The 19313-nt window shown below is 38.7% G+C and overlaps 1 protein-coding gene across 5 annotated transcripts in view; it reads left to right on the top strand.

Moving 5' to 3' along the window:
• Positions 1 to 19313, top strand: part of LOC125236272 (unconventional myosin-XVIIIa) — a 318921-nt gene that overhangs the window by 247387 nt on the left and 52221 nt on the right. For all 5 annotated transcript variants that reach the window (XM_048142988.1, XM_048142986.1, XM_048142990.1 and 2 more), the window contains one exon: positions 17649 to 17921. In XM_048142988.1, coding sequence (XP_047998945.1) covers positions 17649 to 17921 — 273 coding nt within the window. The remainder of the gene's footprint in view (positions 1 to 17648; positions 17922 to 19313) is intronic.

The raw sequence follows: 19313 nt of genomic DNA, 5'->3' as shown, positions 1-19313 counted from the left end.
AATCTTGACGATATGAAAGGAAAAGAATTAACGGCTCCTCTCATGCCGCTAACTCCGACACCCACAGACAAGATGAACCCAGATAAGTATGCCACTTATAAAATATCATCTAAAAACTTGTCTCGGACCAACGGCATTAAAACCGAAGAGTTGAAAAAACTGGATGTTAAAACAAGAATATTGAAGAAAACGTTATCGAACCCGCCGTCGACTCCCGTTCCGGTTATATCAAAGACAAAACCAGTAACAAAAAATGTCGTCAAAAAAGTAAGTGACCCAAAGAAAACAAAACCTAAAGTATACACAGATAATGGATCGACAAACACGAAAGCATGTTTAGAACGGAGAGAGCCACCCAAATCCCAAATGCTTAAAGCTAAAAGTGTCTGGGAGATAGGGAACGAGTCAATGGTTTCATCGAACTTAGAACGAACCAAGTCGACCACTTCTATCGCGGGCTCTCCCAGCAAGATCCCGGTGATCAGGAGTCAGATGCCGCACACCAAGTTTAGCAGTACAAGAGCGCTATTTTCTCCCACTCCGGTTGATCTAAATAATATAGACCAGGCCAGAGAGTGTGCTCAGAAAAAGAAGGTAAATGCGCCTCGGAAAACTGTCGACAAACCTGATCTAATTAAACAAATAAAACAAAAGTCATCACTCAATATCAAGTCGGACGTGAAGCGACAACAACTCGATAAAGCAAAAAAAGATGACAAAAAGGTTCTTTCGGCTTCGACTCCGTCTATACGAGATTATACGGATGAAATAAGCGCGATGCGCGCTAAACTGCAGCAAAGAAAAATAAACAACAAAAGAGACATCGCCACAGTGATGCCGGAGCTCAAACGAAATGGAAATGAACCGGATGAAATCGATTCGACACTATCACCTGTCAAGTCCATCGTAAAAAAATTGGAGCTCAAGACTGCTATGGAATCAAAGGCGGAACCGGCACAGTTTATCAATTGTAAAGTGATCCCTGTGGTGCACAAGGAGCTATGCGTGGCCAACACGACTTTCCACAACCACTTGAGCACACTCGTCGGCCGGCAAATCAAGTATACAGAATCCAGAGATGACGTAAAGTCCGTGCACGTTGACAATATAGTACCAAAACACGCAGAGGAAAAGATATCGGACTCTCACTCGGACTGCAGCGACGACTCCGGTCACGTTTCCAACGATGCCGCGAACGATAACGACTCGGCTTTCGATAACGTGCACGACATGAGCCCCGTGCGCACCGATATTGACGAAGTGGATTGCAAAATATTCGAGGGTCCTAAACAGTTCAGGATAGATGTGTCGGAGAATGGTCGGAGCGTGTGTCCCGTGGTGGGCCGCTGCGGGCGCGGCATCGAGGTCGCTAGCGGTACCCGAGGCACCGACGCTCCGAAAGTGGACGAACAGGTACGCGACGCTGTTTACATACAGATACTTACAACAACAAATTGCAGGTTGTCTATGAGATGCTGGAGCTATTGCTACCACCGGCATTAGCTCAAATCTGCTGCCGATAACATATCTATCTACCCATTAAACTGGTGTAACTAGATACACAACTCGAAAGCTGTTTGTTATATTAACGATACATGCAGGTCAGCGACACCATAATATCTACCTATTTTGCTTTTACTCTATGTATATATTTTGACTAATAACATACTCGGCACGTTATCTTCAAGCCAAAAATGCAAACGTGCAAGCGCATCGATGAATAACCTTACCATGTAGCTATTTAAATTTAACCATCTGTCTGAATTTCAAATTAGTGGGTCCTTTCACATACCTACATGAATTACCATAATTTATTAACGACGACACGCGTAAATTATTCGATATTTATTATTCGCGACTAATAAAATCGTCTTTCGTGAATAAAATTACCAAAAGGCAATTCCGCATGGTGACCCAACATCACCATAACAAATTGTGAACGTTTTGCATAACTTAGCTTCCGTTCTCGAGTATTGAAAGCTTACCCATTCAGGGTAACTTACCAACGCCACAATCGCTTCGTCAGCGTTTCGTAGCATTTCTAGCTCTCTCTATCGCTCTTCTATAATGGCGCGACGGAGCCAGGCTGCGTTTTGATCGCTACGTAGAGTGAATGATTGTCACTTCGGCTAGGCCGGCAGTTCAGAACGTTAAATAAATAAATAACAACAGAAATTATGTAATAGTTGCGGGCGGTAATTCTCCGTAGCCTAGAATTCGAAATATTTGCCAGTCGAGCGCTTAATTTACATAAGAGGAAAATTCATTGCACTCGGTCCCGTTGTCGTTATGTAATTAAATATCTGATGTTTTAAAACACGTTCAGAAGTTATGTCAAGGAATAACGTAATGTTTAAAGATCTTAATAAGTTACGTAAGTTTAATGAGCCCGTTACTTGGGCCCTGAGCTTCAACGACGAAAACGTGACGTCACGAAAAATGTATGTTATTGTTGGAATGTTGGTTAGTAAAGAACAGTTTGGGGCACTATTCATTTCTTCTTCAGCAAATTAATGTCAGAGTTTTAAATGATTCACGGTTAGTTTCATTAGACTAAGGGCCAGTTGCATCAACCACATTTGACAGACACATCATCATCACGCAGCAGATGTCTATGGAACTTCCCATACAATAAAATTTAACGAACGCTTTAACGGTGACAGACGGTTTGATGCAACCGGCCCTTATATTGACCGGGATATTGAGCGAGTGAATGAGGGTAGATCGCTGTCGCTGTCGCATCCACCGTCTTCAGTTTCCCGTGACCATGATGCATTTGCGTCATAATATCGGGACCTCAAAAAAAAAAACAAAAAGGTTATCACGGTCTATATTCCGGGCAATATATGTAAGTCTAATGAAATAAATGCCGTTTTCCGTGATGTTTTGCGCTATAGAGACATATTCTAAACTATCAAAAACTTGTAGTAAAACCTTCTATTTGTGCTCAAAAACATGTGGTACTTACATATTTGCGAGATAATGCAAGAGCTGCGCGTGGGCAATTTATCTCGTACGAGGCACGCGACAGGTGCTCCGCAGGGGTCATTATTGGGCGCTTTATATTCGCTCTTACTTTCACCGAATGGTTTCAAGTCTTTATTTTGTCGTCTGTGGTTTGGCGCTCCAGATTATATGAGCGCTCTTTGTTGTGGATATGCTGATTATTTCATTCATAATTTGGTACCATAGTTGCGCAATTATTTGAAGCTTAACCAGGATACTCAGGCTAGTTTGCGTCCCAGTACGTTCTTGCGAATGGCAAAGAAGCCGTTTGTGGGTAAGGCCAAGTTTCCTTCTTCTCGCTAGGAAAAGGGAATGAAGCGGCACATTAGTGCGTAACTGCATTCCTGCTCCGTCAAAAATTGGAAATCTGCATCCTATCTGTGCTCGAAAACATTGCTTTCCAAGATTGAAATGCAGATCTCACCCTCCGCTACGTGCTGGATCGCAGGCACATCGCCTGTCACTTTCCGTTTTTACTTTCTCACTTCGCGATGTCACAGCAAATATTACGTGCACCAACCTATAGAGGAAACTTGCAATATTATCTATATGCATATTTACACGTCTACAATGCATGCTGTATACTACGACGTTATTTTCACCGCAAATGAGCATTTGCTTATAAAGTGAGTGTTGAAAGGAGTCTTTATTGATATTATTTGACTTTCTACTCGCTGGTTTTACAGGCTGTTTGTAAATCAATTAGCGTCTGGCCGCTACATTTATAACGTGCAAACTGGTAATGGAATCGTTGCATTGAGATATGAGGCTTTCCAACACAGAAGGCCCCTTATAAGTAGAAAAAAAAAACAGAAATTTTCCTATAAAGCATAAAGACCTTTTAGGCATCAACGCCACATATTCAGTTTCCTTAAACGGAGAAACGCCATCTAGTATGTTGTCTTTAACATTTGGATTTGAACAACACACTGTCGTGATCGGCGTGCGGCACATTTTCCAGAAGAGCCTGGTGGTATCGTGAGAGATTGCTGTGTCTACACATTTGAAAAAGTATTAATATTGGCATAGAAAAGTTACTGGAATATACATACATACATACATAATCTATTGGAATATACATAATCACGTCTGTATCCCATAAAGAGGTAGGCACTAGGCAGAGTAAATGAACTACTAAGTTCCAGTGCCACTCTTGGCAAAGAGGGGTTGAAACAACACTGCAGGGGCTGGAACATTTAAAAGAAGTAATTAAAAATCAACGCTGGTAATTATCATTGATGCCTCAATCCAAGACTCTTGAGTTCGTTCCGTTTAGATTACTTTAGATTAAATCCTCAACGTTCGTACTGGCCTTAAATACCATCTTTCACAAGTGATGAAATGCCTTTAATTGCATTACATAACGAAGATAAATACCCAATACGTCCTCAGGCAATTGACTCATGAGTTTTCACTGCAAGCATTGAGAAAAAGAATTCAGCAATTCCGATTCAATACACAATTCTCTTTTGCATTCCTATATCAAGTCACGTGTTAAATTTCGTACAAATTCGCTCTCGGACATAAATTAGACAATAGTCGCGTATGTATCGCGTCGATTCTTCGCATCATATGCTTATCACGCGCCAGCTTTCTCGCAGTGTTGCGGGGAAAGCCATATCCTTACGATGGAGCTTTATCGTTAGTAGCTTGTTATTTTGTATGCATCGCTATTTAGAATGTATTTTTAAGTAATCAACCATTTTATTGTTTTGTCCCACAGACCAACCCCTATAGACATCCATTACAAGACGACTCGCGGTCGCCAGCCTTCCTAGTATTTGCACTGATATAAGCGCGGGCGCTCGCCGTGCCCGATCAGTATCGACCAAGTAACAGACTCGAAAGCAGCGCGTGTTTTTCGCACTAAAAAATTGGAAAAGGGTATTTTGATGCCTTAAAGATGTCCACCTGTAGTGTGAAATGGTGTGGAAAGGTAACAAGAAGCTCAAATTTAAAAACAGACGGCATTACATTCCACAAATAAGTCATATTTATAATTTATTCAGAGCCGGCATAGGTCAACTTACATTGGCCACTTACGCGTCAGTAGAGGGACAGTCATACTTCTGTCCCTTTTCATCTGGCGCGACTGCCCGCCGTCCTTGAAACGGCCAATCACAGCGCGCTTAACACATTCCCCGCCCGCTCCTCGCACCCCAAACACTGCTGACTCGTATCGCGAACAAAATATACAAGATTTCTACTCTATAGGAGGTTCTCTGTGTTTTGTCCTTATCTGCGACTGCAATCGATTCATACTGAACGAGTCTTGTTATACTAAAAAAAAGTGCAGACGTAAATAAATAGACTGTTTTTACTATCGCCGTCACAACGTCTAGTTTCTTTTAACCGCAAATTACCAATAATCTATTTCTAGTTAAGACTCGTATCTGTTGAGCTCCATTATAAGATGCAGAACCAGATGCAGAACGAGTGTAGTAATAATAGCTACATCTTGTTTGAGGCGTCTGTGGGACTGTCTGGTCTAACTTGTTTCTTTGTCTTTTCTTTGGTCTAGTCATCTTGTAAAATGGCGGAGTACTTATAAGTCTTATAACTTTTAAATACTTATAAGTCTTATAACTTTTATGTACTTTGAGTGTATCTGCCAAGGCCACCTTTTCTCGAAGAGTTTTGTCGATTTTTTCAACTCATCAATCAAATGGACAAGTCACATATTTTGGTTAAGGTGTCAAGTTTGTGAAGCTTACGCCGTGGCTTGCGTGGGCGACGGTCGCGCGATGGTCGCGCGACGGCGATGCCACGCATACGAAATCAAACCTTATCGATATGGAAGTATGAGACGCGACGGCGACGGTCGCGCGACCGTCGCCCACGCAAGACACGGCGTTAGAGTTATAAGCTTGGCTCTACGTTAGATTTGACAACTTTTATAACAATTAGATCGGGCAATATTATACAGGAAAATGGTTTTAGTTGATATTACTTTAATATAGTCCTTTCAACAGGCAAGATTCTTCTTATCGGGCGAATCTGGTGATCTGAGACTTTCTTATAAATATGTTTGACCTAATAATAATGGGACTGTCTTTAGGTAAATGTTATACATAATATACTGAATAAGAAAGTTGCCCAGCGCTATCTTCTGACTGTTAATAGCTTCTCGTAACGTGTTTCACTTTTAGCAGCACAGTAAACACATAATTATACACATTGAAAAGAATATCGATCGGCCGTCACTCATCTCTTACTGATCAATTTGAACATGCAATGATATCAGATTGAAATTTGATTTATCTGTACACAATTATCCCCTGTGTGGTGCCTGATGGCATCCGTTGGCTCGTTGGGTCGACGACATCCGTGAAGTGGCGTACTAGAAGAGAGGCCTATGCTCAGCAATGAGTGATAAAGGGCTGATATGATGATGGTGATGATGTGTGGTGACGGATTAAGAATTTCACTACCCCCTATCCTCCTGTGAGTATCACGGAGAATTCGACTGTGGGTCCAATATTTGTGTAGGTGATGGTCTAGCAAGCTATCACTGCAATTAAACAATTTCGTTTTCAAACCCTTAATTGCTTAAAGTGGCAGTGAAACTTGATCAGATTTATGTACCTGCCTACCCCGTCAGGCGTGAGTTTATATAGGTATGTTCGGTTCGTCTTGCCCGTATGTGTCGTACCTGACGGATATGAGCGAAATAGACGATAACTGAATGATATCAGTTAGATGTCATTCCGATATCAATGTCTGTTTGAATTATATTGATCTATACGTCGATCCATTGTGTACTATATCATTAAAGGTGGCAAACTTTAACGACTCTCAAATATAGATTTTAATATCAAAGCTATAAGATATTAAAATGGACGCAGTGTTCATATATTATTGGACATGTCATCGTGCAGATTAGTACATTTTGTTGTATTGTCTTGCGGGGAAAGTTGTTACATTGCGAACTCACAATTTCTCGATAATTGGCGACTTTTGTTATCGTTTATGAAAGTTGTAGTTTAATTTCCATATGAGTACTTCATTGAAACTAACACGGATGTACGAACGATCCATATTCGTGCACGTTTTTAAAGCTTAACCGGTAACATAAATTAATATGGACATGATAACAAGCTAGTTACCTGTCAAGTAGCAAACAAAATTACGGGAATGGTTTGGTTTCTATAGTGAGCGAAAACTTTCTTTTACATACCCTAAAACCAACACCAAAAAGAAAAGGGGCAAATTTTACCTCAATGAAAATGTCATAGTTCTCGAGATATTAACACTTTTTAAAGTTTATCTCAAAAACCATGACATTGTCATTCACCTCTTTTCTGTTTGGCGTTGGTTTTAGGGACACCCAGTATAAATGCACCACCTATGAAAAAATTAAAATTAAAATGAAAAATATATATTTCGATAATAAATGTTTACATTTTAGCTATAGGTTGGAGCTTCCTTTTAAGTATAATATACCTGTATCAGGCTCCGCTCCTCCGTAGCAATAAATTGTAGATTTAATAATACGAGTATTAGGAAAATAATAAAGAATAGAACTAAGAAGAATAGAATAAAGAGAAGAACTTAAAGTAAGCTATTTTACCTATACAACTATATACCCATAGTTAAAAAAACACTTCACTATAAATGTGGAGTTCTTGCTTTCTTTTTAATTTTTACAGTTGTAAACTGTAAGTACATATTTTGCAACGAGTTTTTATTCGTGGTTATTTAAAGAATAATAAAAGGACTTGCTTTGATTACCACTAATTAAACAGAGTTATAAGAGACAAAACAAGCCATAAAACAAATTAATACAAGTGTTTTAAATGGCAATAACATTGCCATACATGCATGCGTGGTAATAAAATTAATGGAGACATTATTCCCTATTATCTACTTTATACTTCGCTCCAATTTTACTGTGACACGCAAGCAAACGTAAAATTGCGTTCAAGATTTATTGTGGCTTTCTAAATCTAAAGGGTCCTTTCCTTATGCCTCTAGTACAATAAGGGCGTGTTAATCTGATATTCCAGAGGTTCCCTGCATGGGGTGAAGAATTTGATAAGTTAGTCGTAAGAACCTAACAAAACTGAGCCATAAGGTCCATGTGTTCTAAATTCAAATTTCAGTTTTTTTTAATTTATTTATTGAGATCACAAACATTGTGTTTATGTACTACAATGTACTGTCATTTTTAGAATACAAACCGGACTAATTCCAATAAGGTCTAGTTTACCCTTCGGGTTGGAAGGTCAGATGGCAGTCGCTTTCGTAAAAACTGGTGCCTACGCCAAATCTTGGGATTACTTGTCAAAGCGGACCCCAGGCTCCCATAAGACGTTGCAAATGCCGGGATAACGCAAGGAGGATGAACTGTATATATATCGTGCAGCGCTCGGTTACCTACTCTTACCTATTTCTTATACTAACACATACGAGGTACACTCTAAAAAATGAAGACCAACTAAGAGCAGTTTTCTCTTAGTTGACGTTAAGTTAATCACTACAATTACGATCTTATATAATTCAAATAAAGCTGATTACTAAAAACAACAAGGGAATGTATGATTGAAGTAATTACCTAGGTGTTTTGTTATTCCTAACCATTGTACACCTTGAATCAATTATTAACTTGTTAGCCATAACTATGTAACATAGGTTGATTCAATCCTTAGTTGAACTTACTAAGGTAATTTAGTTAGCATAATTATTTTTCATGGAATTATTGAACAAGATCTTAATCGATTCAGTTACGTTGCAAAAGTAAGAACAATCAAAATTACCTTATTTGATTTGTCTAAGATCTTATCAGGCTCGTATGGAATCAAGATGCTTGACTACGACTATCAAAATATTGATAGGAGCAAACAAATTTTTTTTAGAGTGTAGGGTAAGTAACTCGGCTGCACTCGCTCGCCTAGTATGGCGAAGTGATTTGTAACATACGAGGAAACTGACAACTTTCTTCCGCTCCACTACTGAATGTGACTTAGATTTATCGCCGGTGGTACGTTTCATTACTTTGAGCGGGTGTCTACGTCTACTATAAATTATGGTCTGTGACTGACAAAAACTATTTGAAAAAAACCGGCCAAGAGCGTGTCGGGCCACGCTCAGTGTAGGGTTCCGTAGTTTTCCGTATTTTTCTCAAAAACCACTGAACCTATCAAGTTAAAAACAATTTTCCTAGAAAGTCTTTATAGAGTTCTACTTTTGTGATTTTTTTCATATTTTTTAAACGTATGGTTCAAAAGTTAGAGGGGGGGGGGACGCACTTATTTTTCCTTTAGGAGCGATTATTTCCGAAAATATTAATATTATCAAAAAACGATCTTAGTAAACCCTTATTCATTTTTAATACCTATCCAACAATATATCACACGTTGGGGTTGAAATGAAAAAAAATATCAGCCCCCACTTTACATGTAGGGGGGTACCCTAATAAAACATTTTTTTCCATTTTTTATTTTTGCACTTTGTTGGCGTGATTGATATACATATTGGTACCAAATTTCAGCTTTCTAGTGCTAACGGTTACTGAGATTATCCGCGGACGGACGAACGGACGGACGGACAGACAGACATGGCGAAACTTTATGGGTTCCTAGTTGACTACGGAACCCTAATTACTATGAGTCTGTGACTGACAAAAAAAAAGTAAATTGTGTATGAGTAATACCAAATTTAGATTAAGATTTAAGATCGAATGACTAAGATGTGTTTTTGTTAAGTGATAAACTTCCGTTTATTGTTTTAACTTAATGTACTCGTGCGAAAAACTGTGTTATTGTATAAATTTTCATTGTGACTCAATTTGTGAGGTTCATTAAAAAGGCAGTGTTTTGAAGTGATTCATTTTTGTCCAAATTAAACACATAATTGTTTTATTAAATATTGATCAAGTATCGTTGTATATTGTTCAAACTAAATAATATAAATACGAGAGTAACTGCTTGTTAGCTGTCAGTTATAGAAGACATTTATAAGCTCTATAACTGGTTAGCTCCATATGAATCAAGAAAAATAAATGAATCATTTATTCTGATTGAGTCAAACTGCAGTGAAGAAGAATGAAAGAGCCGTCCTACCTCGTACCTACATAAAAGAAGGTAAAAAAAACCACAGACTCATTACCGTATTACATCTATTGTAGATAACCATGCACTATTATAGATAGTTTGATGTATTCTGTCCCGCCTTCCTTCGATAAACTTGTTATGTAGTTAATTAAGCACAACACTATTGCGCAATTCTGCCGGAGTGAGTTACGGGTGTCAAGTTTCTATTTATAATAAATAATTAAAGATAAGTGATACACTAACGGTAATGTTTTCAAAAAATATACAAGTTATAAAGTGTTGTTGTAGACACTATTACTAGTACTTAGTTGTGTTATAAGTATTTTTTGCGTGACCTTTTTCTTGGAACGATTAGGTATGCTACAGGTAACTACTTTTTAGCTTGCTTTTTTCAATGAAGCAATCCATACTAATATTATAAATGGGAAAGTTTGTGTGTCTGTTTGTTTGTCCGTCTTTCACGGCAAAACGGAGCGACGAATTGACGTGATTTTTTAAGTGGAGATAGTTGAAGGGATGGAGAGTGACATAGGCTACTTTTTGTCTCTTTCTAACGCGAGCGAAGCCGCGGGCAAAAGCTAGTATTAATATAAAACGATGTACTATCAGCTGCAAAAGTGCATGGAGAAATTATGAATTAATTCATTGATAAATTCACCATCCCCTTTTGCAGCTGATAGTACTTAATAAAACGTGATAATTATGCCTCAATCTACGAATGTTCAGTCCCGAGTTTTACAAATTGCATAAATTTTACTTGTTAAAATCGGAATCATCTCATATTTTGTATGAAAATCAAAGTTTTCATCTCCCAAGCGGGTTTTTTTATGTTATCTGTCTACTATTCTACACTTGTGGAGAAAATAATCTCATCATTTCTACCTCATCCCGTGTAGTGTATTTAAGAAGCTTTCTCAAATGCCCAGTACTCGAAGCATCCTGGCTAGAAAGCTCTCAGTGAAAACTTGACCAGCATATGGGTCACACATTGTTCTAAACGGTTTCTCGCTGTAATTAAACGAAACGTTTTCTCTAACTGCTGGTGGGTAAAGTAACCCGTCATTATTGTTCGTTGCAAATCGGTTGCAAACAAATTGCTTTTGAAGTACTACTTGTAGGCTGAGTTTAAATAGGAATAGCTACGCCTTACGATTTGCACGCAGAATTAGTTGATTTTAAAATATTTTTTTCATATTTTTTTGCTGTCGAGGTTTTCAGAAGATCAGGTCTGTTCGGTAGTTTCGAGATTGGTTCCCTAAAATCTATAATCAGAAGTTATTTTGAAAAATTATAATTTTCCCCTCACTAGCTCGGAAACACGTGTTTTGTCCTTTAATACCAGCGGGTAAAAACGCATTTTATCCACTAGTGGGTAAAGTAATTTGACCTTGAATAAAGTCTAATTAACTGTTTTAAAATTAATAAAAGTAGGTGAATCTAGTAATAAAGATGATTTACCACCTGTGGAACTACTGGAAGCAATGATAAACGCATTTTTTGCGTTGTAGTTTCCTCGCTATAGTGAGGGGAAAAATTTTGTGTTACACTCGGGTGCAAATGTATTTTACTTCTCGTGTGTTAAAAAACTCGCAAGTTCAGGATTTTATTCTCGAACCACTCGCTTCGCTCGTGGTTCAACTATAGAATCCTTTCACGTGCTCGTTTTTCAATTCCACACTCGGCGTTAAAATACAACTTTGCCCCCTTGTATAACCAATAACTATTTCTTCGAGCCTGCGCGAAATGCGAAGTGTAGCATAATATTACTAAATTCAAGGCTTGTCTTTCACATTCTAAGTTTAATATAGTTACTTTAAAATATTAGGTCTAGATACGGTGTGATTTACTATATGAACTATAACATCTGCAATCAAAACATTAATATTTTTCGCTACGATTGCGCCTTTCCACGCAATACTGCCATATGTTCTACTTGAGCGTACACAGTGAGGGTGCTAATTAGTAATACCTAACAGTGCATGTTTATCTCATCTGAGCCGCTAGCGGTACATCGTTTCATTCACGCAGTCACGTGCTTAGCCTCATATTGTTATGCTAGTAAAGGTTAGATTTGAGGGTTCCGCGCGTCATCGTAAATGACACGCTGATACTGCACCAAGTTAGCTAAGCGCACCACACTCACAGACTGCACAGACACCGCATTATGAAACGATTACAAAGAACGCGTCCACACCTATGTACAATTCTACTGGTAAAATACCGCGGTTTGAGTTGCGCAATTGAGAAACGTATAGTATGAAAGCCCACCAGGGCAGGGCTAGCACAGGATTGGCGTGAGATTATGCCGCCGCGAGATAGACCCGTCCTTATGTCATTGATAAAAAGACGTGATCTATGTCGCGGCAAGATACTGTCGCGCCAATCATATGTAGCCCTGCGGGTTCAACTTCAACCCCAAAGCTCACTTTTTGGGAAATGGATATTCCAAAATTACGCGAGTGGTACATTGACACAACTGGATGAAGCGGCTTCGCTCCCATATTACATTACTATGGGGAGCGTATGTGAGGTGACTTTGAGTTGTCTTGAATGCTCCATCTAGTAGTTGAGGTGGTCTGTGTATGAACTAGATGCTTGCTACTGTTTACTCAGATTCTTAGCTACCAGTTAGGGTGGTTAGAGGCATCAGGGCTTGTCGGCCGCGTAAACAAGAATATGGGTCTGTTGGATGCAACTGTAACTTATACTTACAGTGAAACTAATACTGTGACAAGACAAGTGACATCTTTACATCTAAGATAAAAGTATAGGTACTAAAGAAACAGTTTCCGAAGCAGGGGGCCGATTTTTGAGTCTCACTGTCACTAAAATACCGGTTGAAAACGGTGAATTGCCTATTATTTTCAGTGACAATTTTCTGAATTCGAACGCCGTGAGACTCAAAAATCGGCCCCCAGGAGACCAATTTTTTTGAATCTCGACCACTCGAACTCGATCGTGAAATTATTTTTAAAAACGATTGGTCAATACGAGAAGAGTTCTAAAGTTTTTTTACAAAAATAGCATTTCGCCGTTTTCGATCATTTTTCGTATGGTAAAATCGTGCGTTCGAAATTCAAAAATCGGTCCCCAGGAGATCGGACACTACGCAAAGATTCATTAACGCTTACAATATCTAGATAGATACGACATGTCCTCTGTTTTCGAGAGCGTTTCGAGGCAGTAGAATTTGTTGCAAAACAATCAAAGAAACTTAATTCTGTCTATTTTTCCAATCCACTTCCCAAACCCTCTAAAATTTTCTCAGACAACATCTTCACAACATCGATAGAAACCAAATCTGTTTATCAAACACGATCCTAAGCTTGGTCGCGTTGCGTCTCATAACAAGATTGTAAAGTGTCATGTTACTGTCGTAACATGGAAACTCGATGCCGGTAGCAGTCAAGCCTCATCAGACATGATGCCTTTATGCCTCAATCAGCGAAGTAGGGCGCCCACAGTGAGGTGGATTGTTCGGACAATGGTGCCAATGTAACCGGATTATCTATTCAATGAGCAATGTTACTTTGAAATTTTCAAAATAAAGGAACTGGATTACGTAATGCTTCCTATTGGAAATTTGACATTACTTTTTCTAGTTTCACACCCATGTCATATGTCAGGCTACCTATGCCAGCCGGCGTATCATGCTTCTAATTTTATCACTTATCCACGTGGATAAGACTTCTGTCACGCTTTGGCAAGTATGTCAGTGTGAGAGTGACAGATGTCTTATCCACGTGGATAAGTGATAAAATTGGAAGCATGGTACGCCGGCTGGGTACCTACACTTATTATGTTTTGGGAAAATGATGTTTCTACTAAAAATCTACGAATATTAGAATTGCAGCCGTTTTTAAAAAAAGGAAACTTAAAAATAATTCTAATTCAAAGGCGTGGAAAGGTGCCAGACGAAATAAATTCATTTTTGCATGCAGTTTTTTCTTGGATATATTAAGATGTGCGAGTAGATTTATTGATCATTCAACATAATTTTATTACTGGCTTTATCGCACAATTACCTTGCAATGGAAAACAAAGTGTTTTCAGATAATACGAAAATAAACTTTTATCTAATCAACATCTATTATACTTTCAATTGAAGCTTTGAAGGTGAAAGATAAATAACAAACAACTTTTACCTACCTACGTAGTTAGTAGCATTTTTTATTTATTTTTAGGGTTCCGTAGTCAACTAGGAACCCTTATAGTTTCGCCATGTCTGTCTGTCCGTCCGTCCGTCCGCGGATAATCTCAGTAACCGTTAGCACTAGAAAGCTGAAATTTGGTACCAATATGTATATCAATCACGCCGACAAAGTGCAAAAATAAAAAATGGAAGAAAATGTTTTATTAGGGTACCCCCCCTACATGTAAAGTGGGGGCTGATATTTTTTTTCATTCCAACCCCAACGTGTGATATATTGTTGGATAGGTATTTAAAAATGAATAAAGGTTTACTAAGATCGTTTTTTGATAATATGAATAGTTTTGGAAATAATCGCTCCTAAAGGAAAAAAAAGTGCGTCCCCCCCCCTCTAACTTTTGAACCATAAGTTTAAAAAATATGAAAAAAATCACAAAAGTAGAACTTTATAAAGACTTTCTAGGAAAATTGTTTTGAACTTGATAGGTTCAGTAGTTTTTGAGAAAAATACGGAAAACTACGGAACCCTACACTGAGCGTGGCCCGACACGCTCTTGGCCGGTTTTTTTATTTATCTTCGATATACTAATGGCATTTCAAATCAAGACTACTACAAGGTAATTGGATCCATACATGGATGTGGTAATAGTGGTTGTATCTTGTTATCGTCGAAAGTTGATGATTCACTCGCTCAGTGTCAATTTCTATCTGTGACGTCAAGTGTTATGCCTTCTTCATGCTTAGCTTAGTACTGGGTCGAGTATGTTTGTATTGTTGTGTACACCTCCACATTTTGTCCCAGGTCATGCGTATTCATGTATCTTTGGGTTGCTACAGCGTAATTTGATCCATGAATACATGAGTGGTAATTAGTGATTGTTTCAACTTGTTTCGTTATCATCGTCGAAAGTTGATGATTCACTCGCTTAGTGTCAATTTCTATCTGTGACGTCAAGTGGTATGCCTTCTTTATATGTACGATAATACGAAATAATTTCAGATAATACGAAAATAAACTTTTATCTAATCAACATCTATTATACTTTCAATTGAAGCTTTGAAGGTGAAAGATAAATAACAAACAACTTTTACCTACCTACGTAGTTAGTAGCATTTTTTATTTATTTTTAGGGTTCCGTAGTCAACTAGGAACCCTTATAGTTTCGCCATGTCTGTCTGTCCGTCCGTCCGTCCGCGGATAATCTCAGTAACCGTTAGCACTAGAAAGCTGAAATTTGGTACCAATATGTATATCAATCACGCCGACAAAGTGCAAAAATAAAAAATGGAAGAAAATGTTTTATTAGGGTACCCCCCCTACATGTAAAGTGGGGGCTGATATTTTTTTTCATTCCAACCCCAACGTGTGATATATTGTTGGATAGGTATTTAAAAATGAATAAAGGTTTACTAAGATCGTTTTTTGATAATATGAATAGTTTTGGAAATAATCGCTCCTAAAGGAAAAAAAAGTGCGTCCCCCCCCCTCTAACTTTTGAACCATAAGTTTAAAAAATATGAAAAAAATCACAAAAGTAGAACTTTATAAAGACTTTCTAGGAAAATTGTTTTGAACTTGATAGGTTCAGTAGTTTTTGAGAAAAATACGGAAAACTACGGAACCCTACACTGAGCGTGGCCCGACACGCTCTTGGCCGGTTTTTTTATTTATCTTCGATATACTAATGGCATTTCAAATCAAGACTACTACAAGGTAATTGGATCCATACATGGATGTGGTAATAGTGGTTGTATCTTGTTATCGTCGAAAGTTGATGATTCACTCGCTCAGTGTCAATTTCTATCTGTGACGTCAAGTGTTATGCCTTCTTCATGCTTAGCTTAGTACTGGGTCGAGTATGTTTGTATTGTTGTGTACACCTCCACATTTTGTCCCAGGTCATGCGTATTCATGTATCTTTGGGTTGCTACAGCGTAATTTGATCCATGAATACATGAGTGGTAATTAGTGATTGTTTCAACTTGTTTCGTTATCATCGTCGAAAGTTGATGATTCACTCGCTTAGTGTCAATTTCTATCTGTGACGTCAAGTGGTATGCCTTCTTTATATGTAGGTACTTAGCTTAGAGGGCGAGTTTGTTTGTGTATACAATTTCTCAGTCCATGACTAATCTTTAAAGAATTTAATACCAATGACCTCTTGATAAAATTCACATGGAATAATTATGAAGGGTTCCACCGTGCTTCATAATTATTTAAGTTAACAATAATACCCTACAGACTACGGAAAACAGATGGAAAAAATGCTGCTTAGGCCCTATCCCACGAAACTTAAACAAATACAGCTTATCATCCATCTAATTTCATCTTTCTTTAGTGTTTCGGTGGTCTATGGCCGACGGTGACCGCTTACCATTAGGCGAACCGACTACTCTTTTGCCTCCTATCTCATAATAAATAAGTAGTTCTCGAGATATTTAGTAATATAACAGACAGACAGACAGACGGACAGAGTCGCACCATAAGGGTTCCTTTTGTACCTTTTTGGTACGGAACCCTAAAAAGGCGCAGATCTTTACAAAATGCGGTAGAATTAGAAAACTTCACTTATCCAATCAAGTTGTTTCTCTGTACAGTGTACATCAGTCTTAAATCGACTATTGCGTATTAGTAGCGAATACTGATCATTGATTTTGTTATATAAATGCGAAATTGACTTTCTTTTTACGCGCTCTGCGTTTCAATCGGCTAATACATGGTATTACAGGAACTTATTGCCGATGGAATCCATTTCCTGAACGATTTGCACGTTTTTGTGCGGTTGGATCATTTATCACCGATTCGGCTTTCCTTGTGGTTTACGATGGCGGTAAAAATCAATTGGAGCGAATGATTTTTAAATACAATGTTTAATAGGTGTAAATACTATGCTGTGCACGTGCAGTACCGTATGAACATTCTCATGCAAATAAGTACCTATGCTGGAAGGGCATTTAGGTTACTGTATTGTTAAGTACGAGAGAAGAAGATATTACTATTGTACGTATTGTCAAAGCTAAATAGATTTTGATAAAACTATCTCATTCAATGCATTATAGGTATTAGATAACAAAAACATTTTCCATATGCATTTTTTTTAACCTGTAATAATGGGGCACAATCACGCCTGTATCCCATAATGGGGTACTCAAGTTTCAGTGCCACTCTTAAGGGGTAGAAAGAAAATGAAATTGTGACATTGCAGTGACAGGTTGCCTCGCCTACGCCACAATTTAACCCATACCCCACAGTCGACTTCTACGATACCCACGGAAAGAAAGAGTGGTGAAATTCTTAACCCGTCACCACACGAATAGGTACCTGCGAGGCAGATGCGAAAGCCAAATACATAGCTTTGTTTACTACGATTTTTTTTTATGTGCACAAATTCTTTACCTATTGTAACTAGTGTATAACGACCTGTGTTTTATTGTTCCAGATCATGTTCCGCGGCGGCGTCGTCGGCGGGCTGGACGCGCGCCGCGACGCTGCGCTGGCGCGCGTGCTCGTCCGCCTGCAGGCGCGCGCGCGCGGGCTGCTCGCGCGGCGGCGCGCGCAACGCCTGCGCACGCAGCACACCGCCGCGCGCTGCGTGCAACGCAACGTGCGCGCGTTCCTCGCTGTGCGTGACTGGCCGTGGTGGCGGCTGCTGGTGCGAGTTACACCGCTGCTGGCCGTGCATAGGACTGAACACCGACTCAAGCAAGCACAGGTATGTACACTTATTCTACAAACAACTAGGTTAATACATCATGTAGCACACTGCCGCACACTTCGTGCAGTGCACGCGTTCCTCGCAGGCGTTCAAACAGGCTCAGGTTTGTACACTTATTTTAGAGTGGTAGCTACTCTGTTCTTCAATTATGAAAATAGGGAAAGTGGAAGGTCATGTGGGGTTATAAAAACAATGTTTTATTTGCTCAAAGCAAGAAAAATGAAGATACCATAGTTACAAGTGTTTCTCAGTCCCCAGTGTTTTTCTTGTCAAATAAAACTTACAAAACCCTATCAACTTTGTGGGATATCAGCTGCTTCTAAAATGGTTAAAAGCTCCTAAATTATTGACCACCCCAAGATAACATTTACAAATTTGACTGGTGATATGATATCGTTATAATCTGAAGTTACGTAAAGTTACATATTAAGACCATCCTGACAGGACGCTACCATCAAAAATAGACAAGGCAGAGGCAAATGAATATAAAAAGTAAAACTTAATCCTAAAAGCCTGATCACTCATTACATTAGAATAGAAACTGATAACAGAAGGACCTCACATATACGTACAAAAAGTACGTAAAAGGAATTTAGATTACCGATGCATTTCTAAGTTATCATTTGACATTATTAGGGCGCCTTCGTTCTTAGTCACTGTGCTATGACCAGTCACGTACGCAGTACGAGTAAGCATGTTGTCATCTATTTGTTTAGTGACAGGGCTGTGATGTTTCCTGATGTGTTCTGTGTACTTTTACTCGTGACTTATTAAACAATAGGTATTATATTGATGTAATGCCTGAACTATTGTTGTGCCGCTGAGAACCGGCCGGTAATCCTAGTTCGTTAAGTAGGCAGCTGGCAGCCTGTCCGCTGTGTTCTATGAACAAACAACCGACTATGGAAAACATATTTGCCAAGAATGTCCCACTGTTAGGCAAGGGTTAGATTTGCGAGAGATATATAATATAGGGTATACTAAGATAGTCAATGCGGTGAAGCCGGAAGTTAAGATCCTCTTTTTTACAGACTTTTTGCCAGTTTTAACAGATTATATGAAACTAGCGGAGACGATTTAAACTTGTTATTCTTAATCTCGCTATTTATTTAATAAACATAATAAATATTTATGACAATTAATATTTACACGATTATTTGAATAGGTAGTCATGTCAGGCATGTAGTCTAAAAGGACGAACCGCCAAACTTTACGCATACATAACTGAAAATATCTGATACCTTTATGTATAACATAGGTACTGATAAAGCTACTGCACAATGTACCTTTATACTAACACACTGTAGTGTCGCAATTCCCAATAGTCATCTGAGGCGGGGTTATCTTAACAACAGCTTCCTGATTGCAAGACGAAATGGGTCAGTGACC

Source organism: Leguminivora glycinivorella, chromosome 19 (genome assembly GCF_023078275.1).
Source record: "Leguminivora glycinivorella isolate SPB_JAAS2020 chromosome 19, LegGlyc_1.1, whole genome shotgun sequence".
NCBI lineage: Eukaryota > Metazoa > Arthropoda > Insecta > Lepidoptera > Tortricidae > Leguminivora > Leguminivora glycinivorella.
Note: the sequence above shows the minus strand (reverse complement) of the source record. Positions and strands in the feature narration are given on the sequence as shown.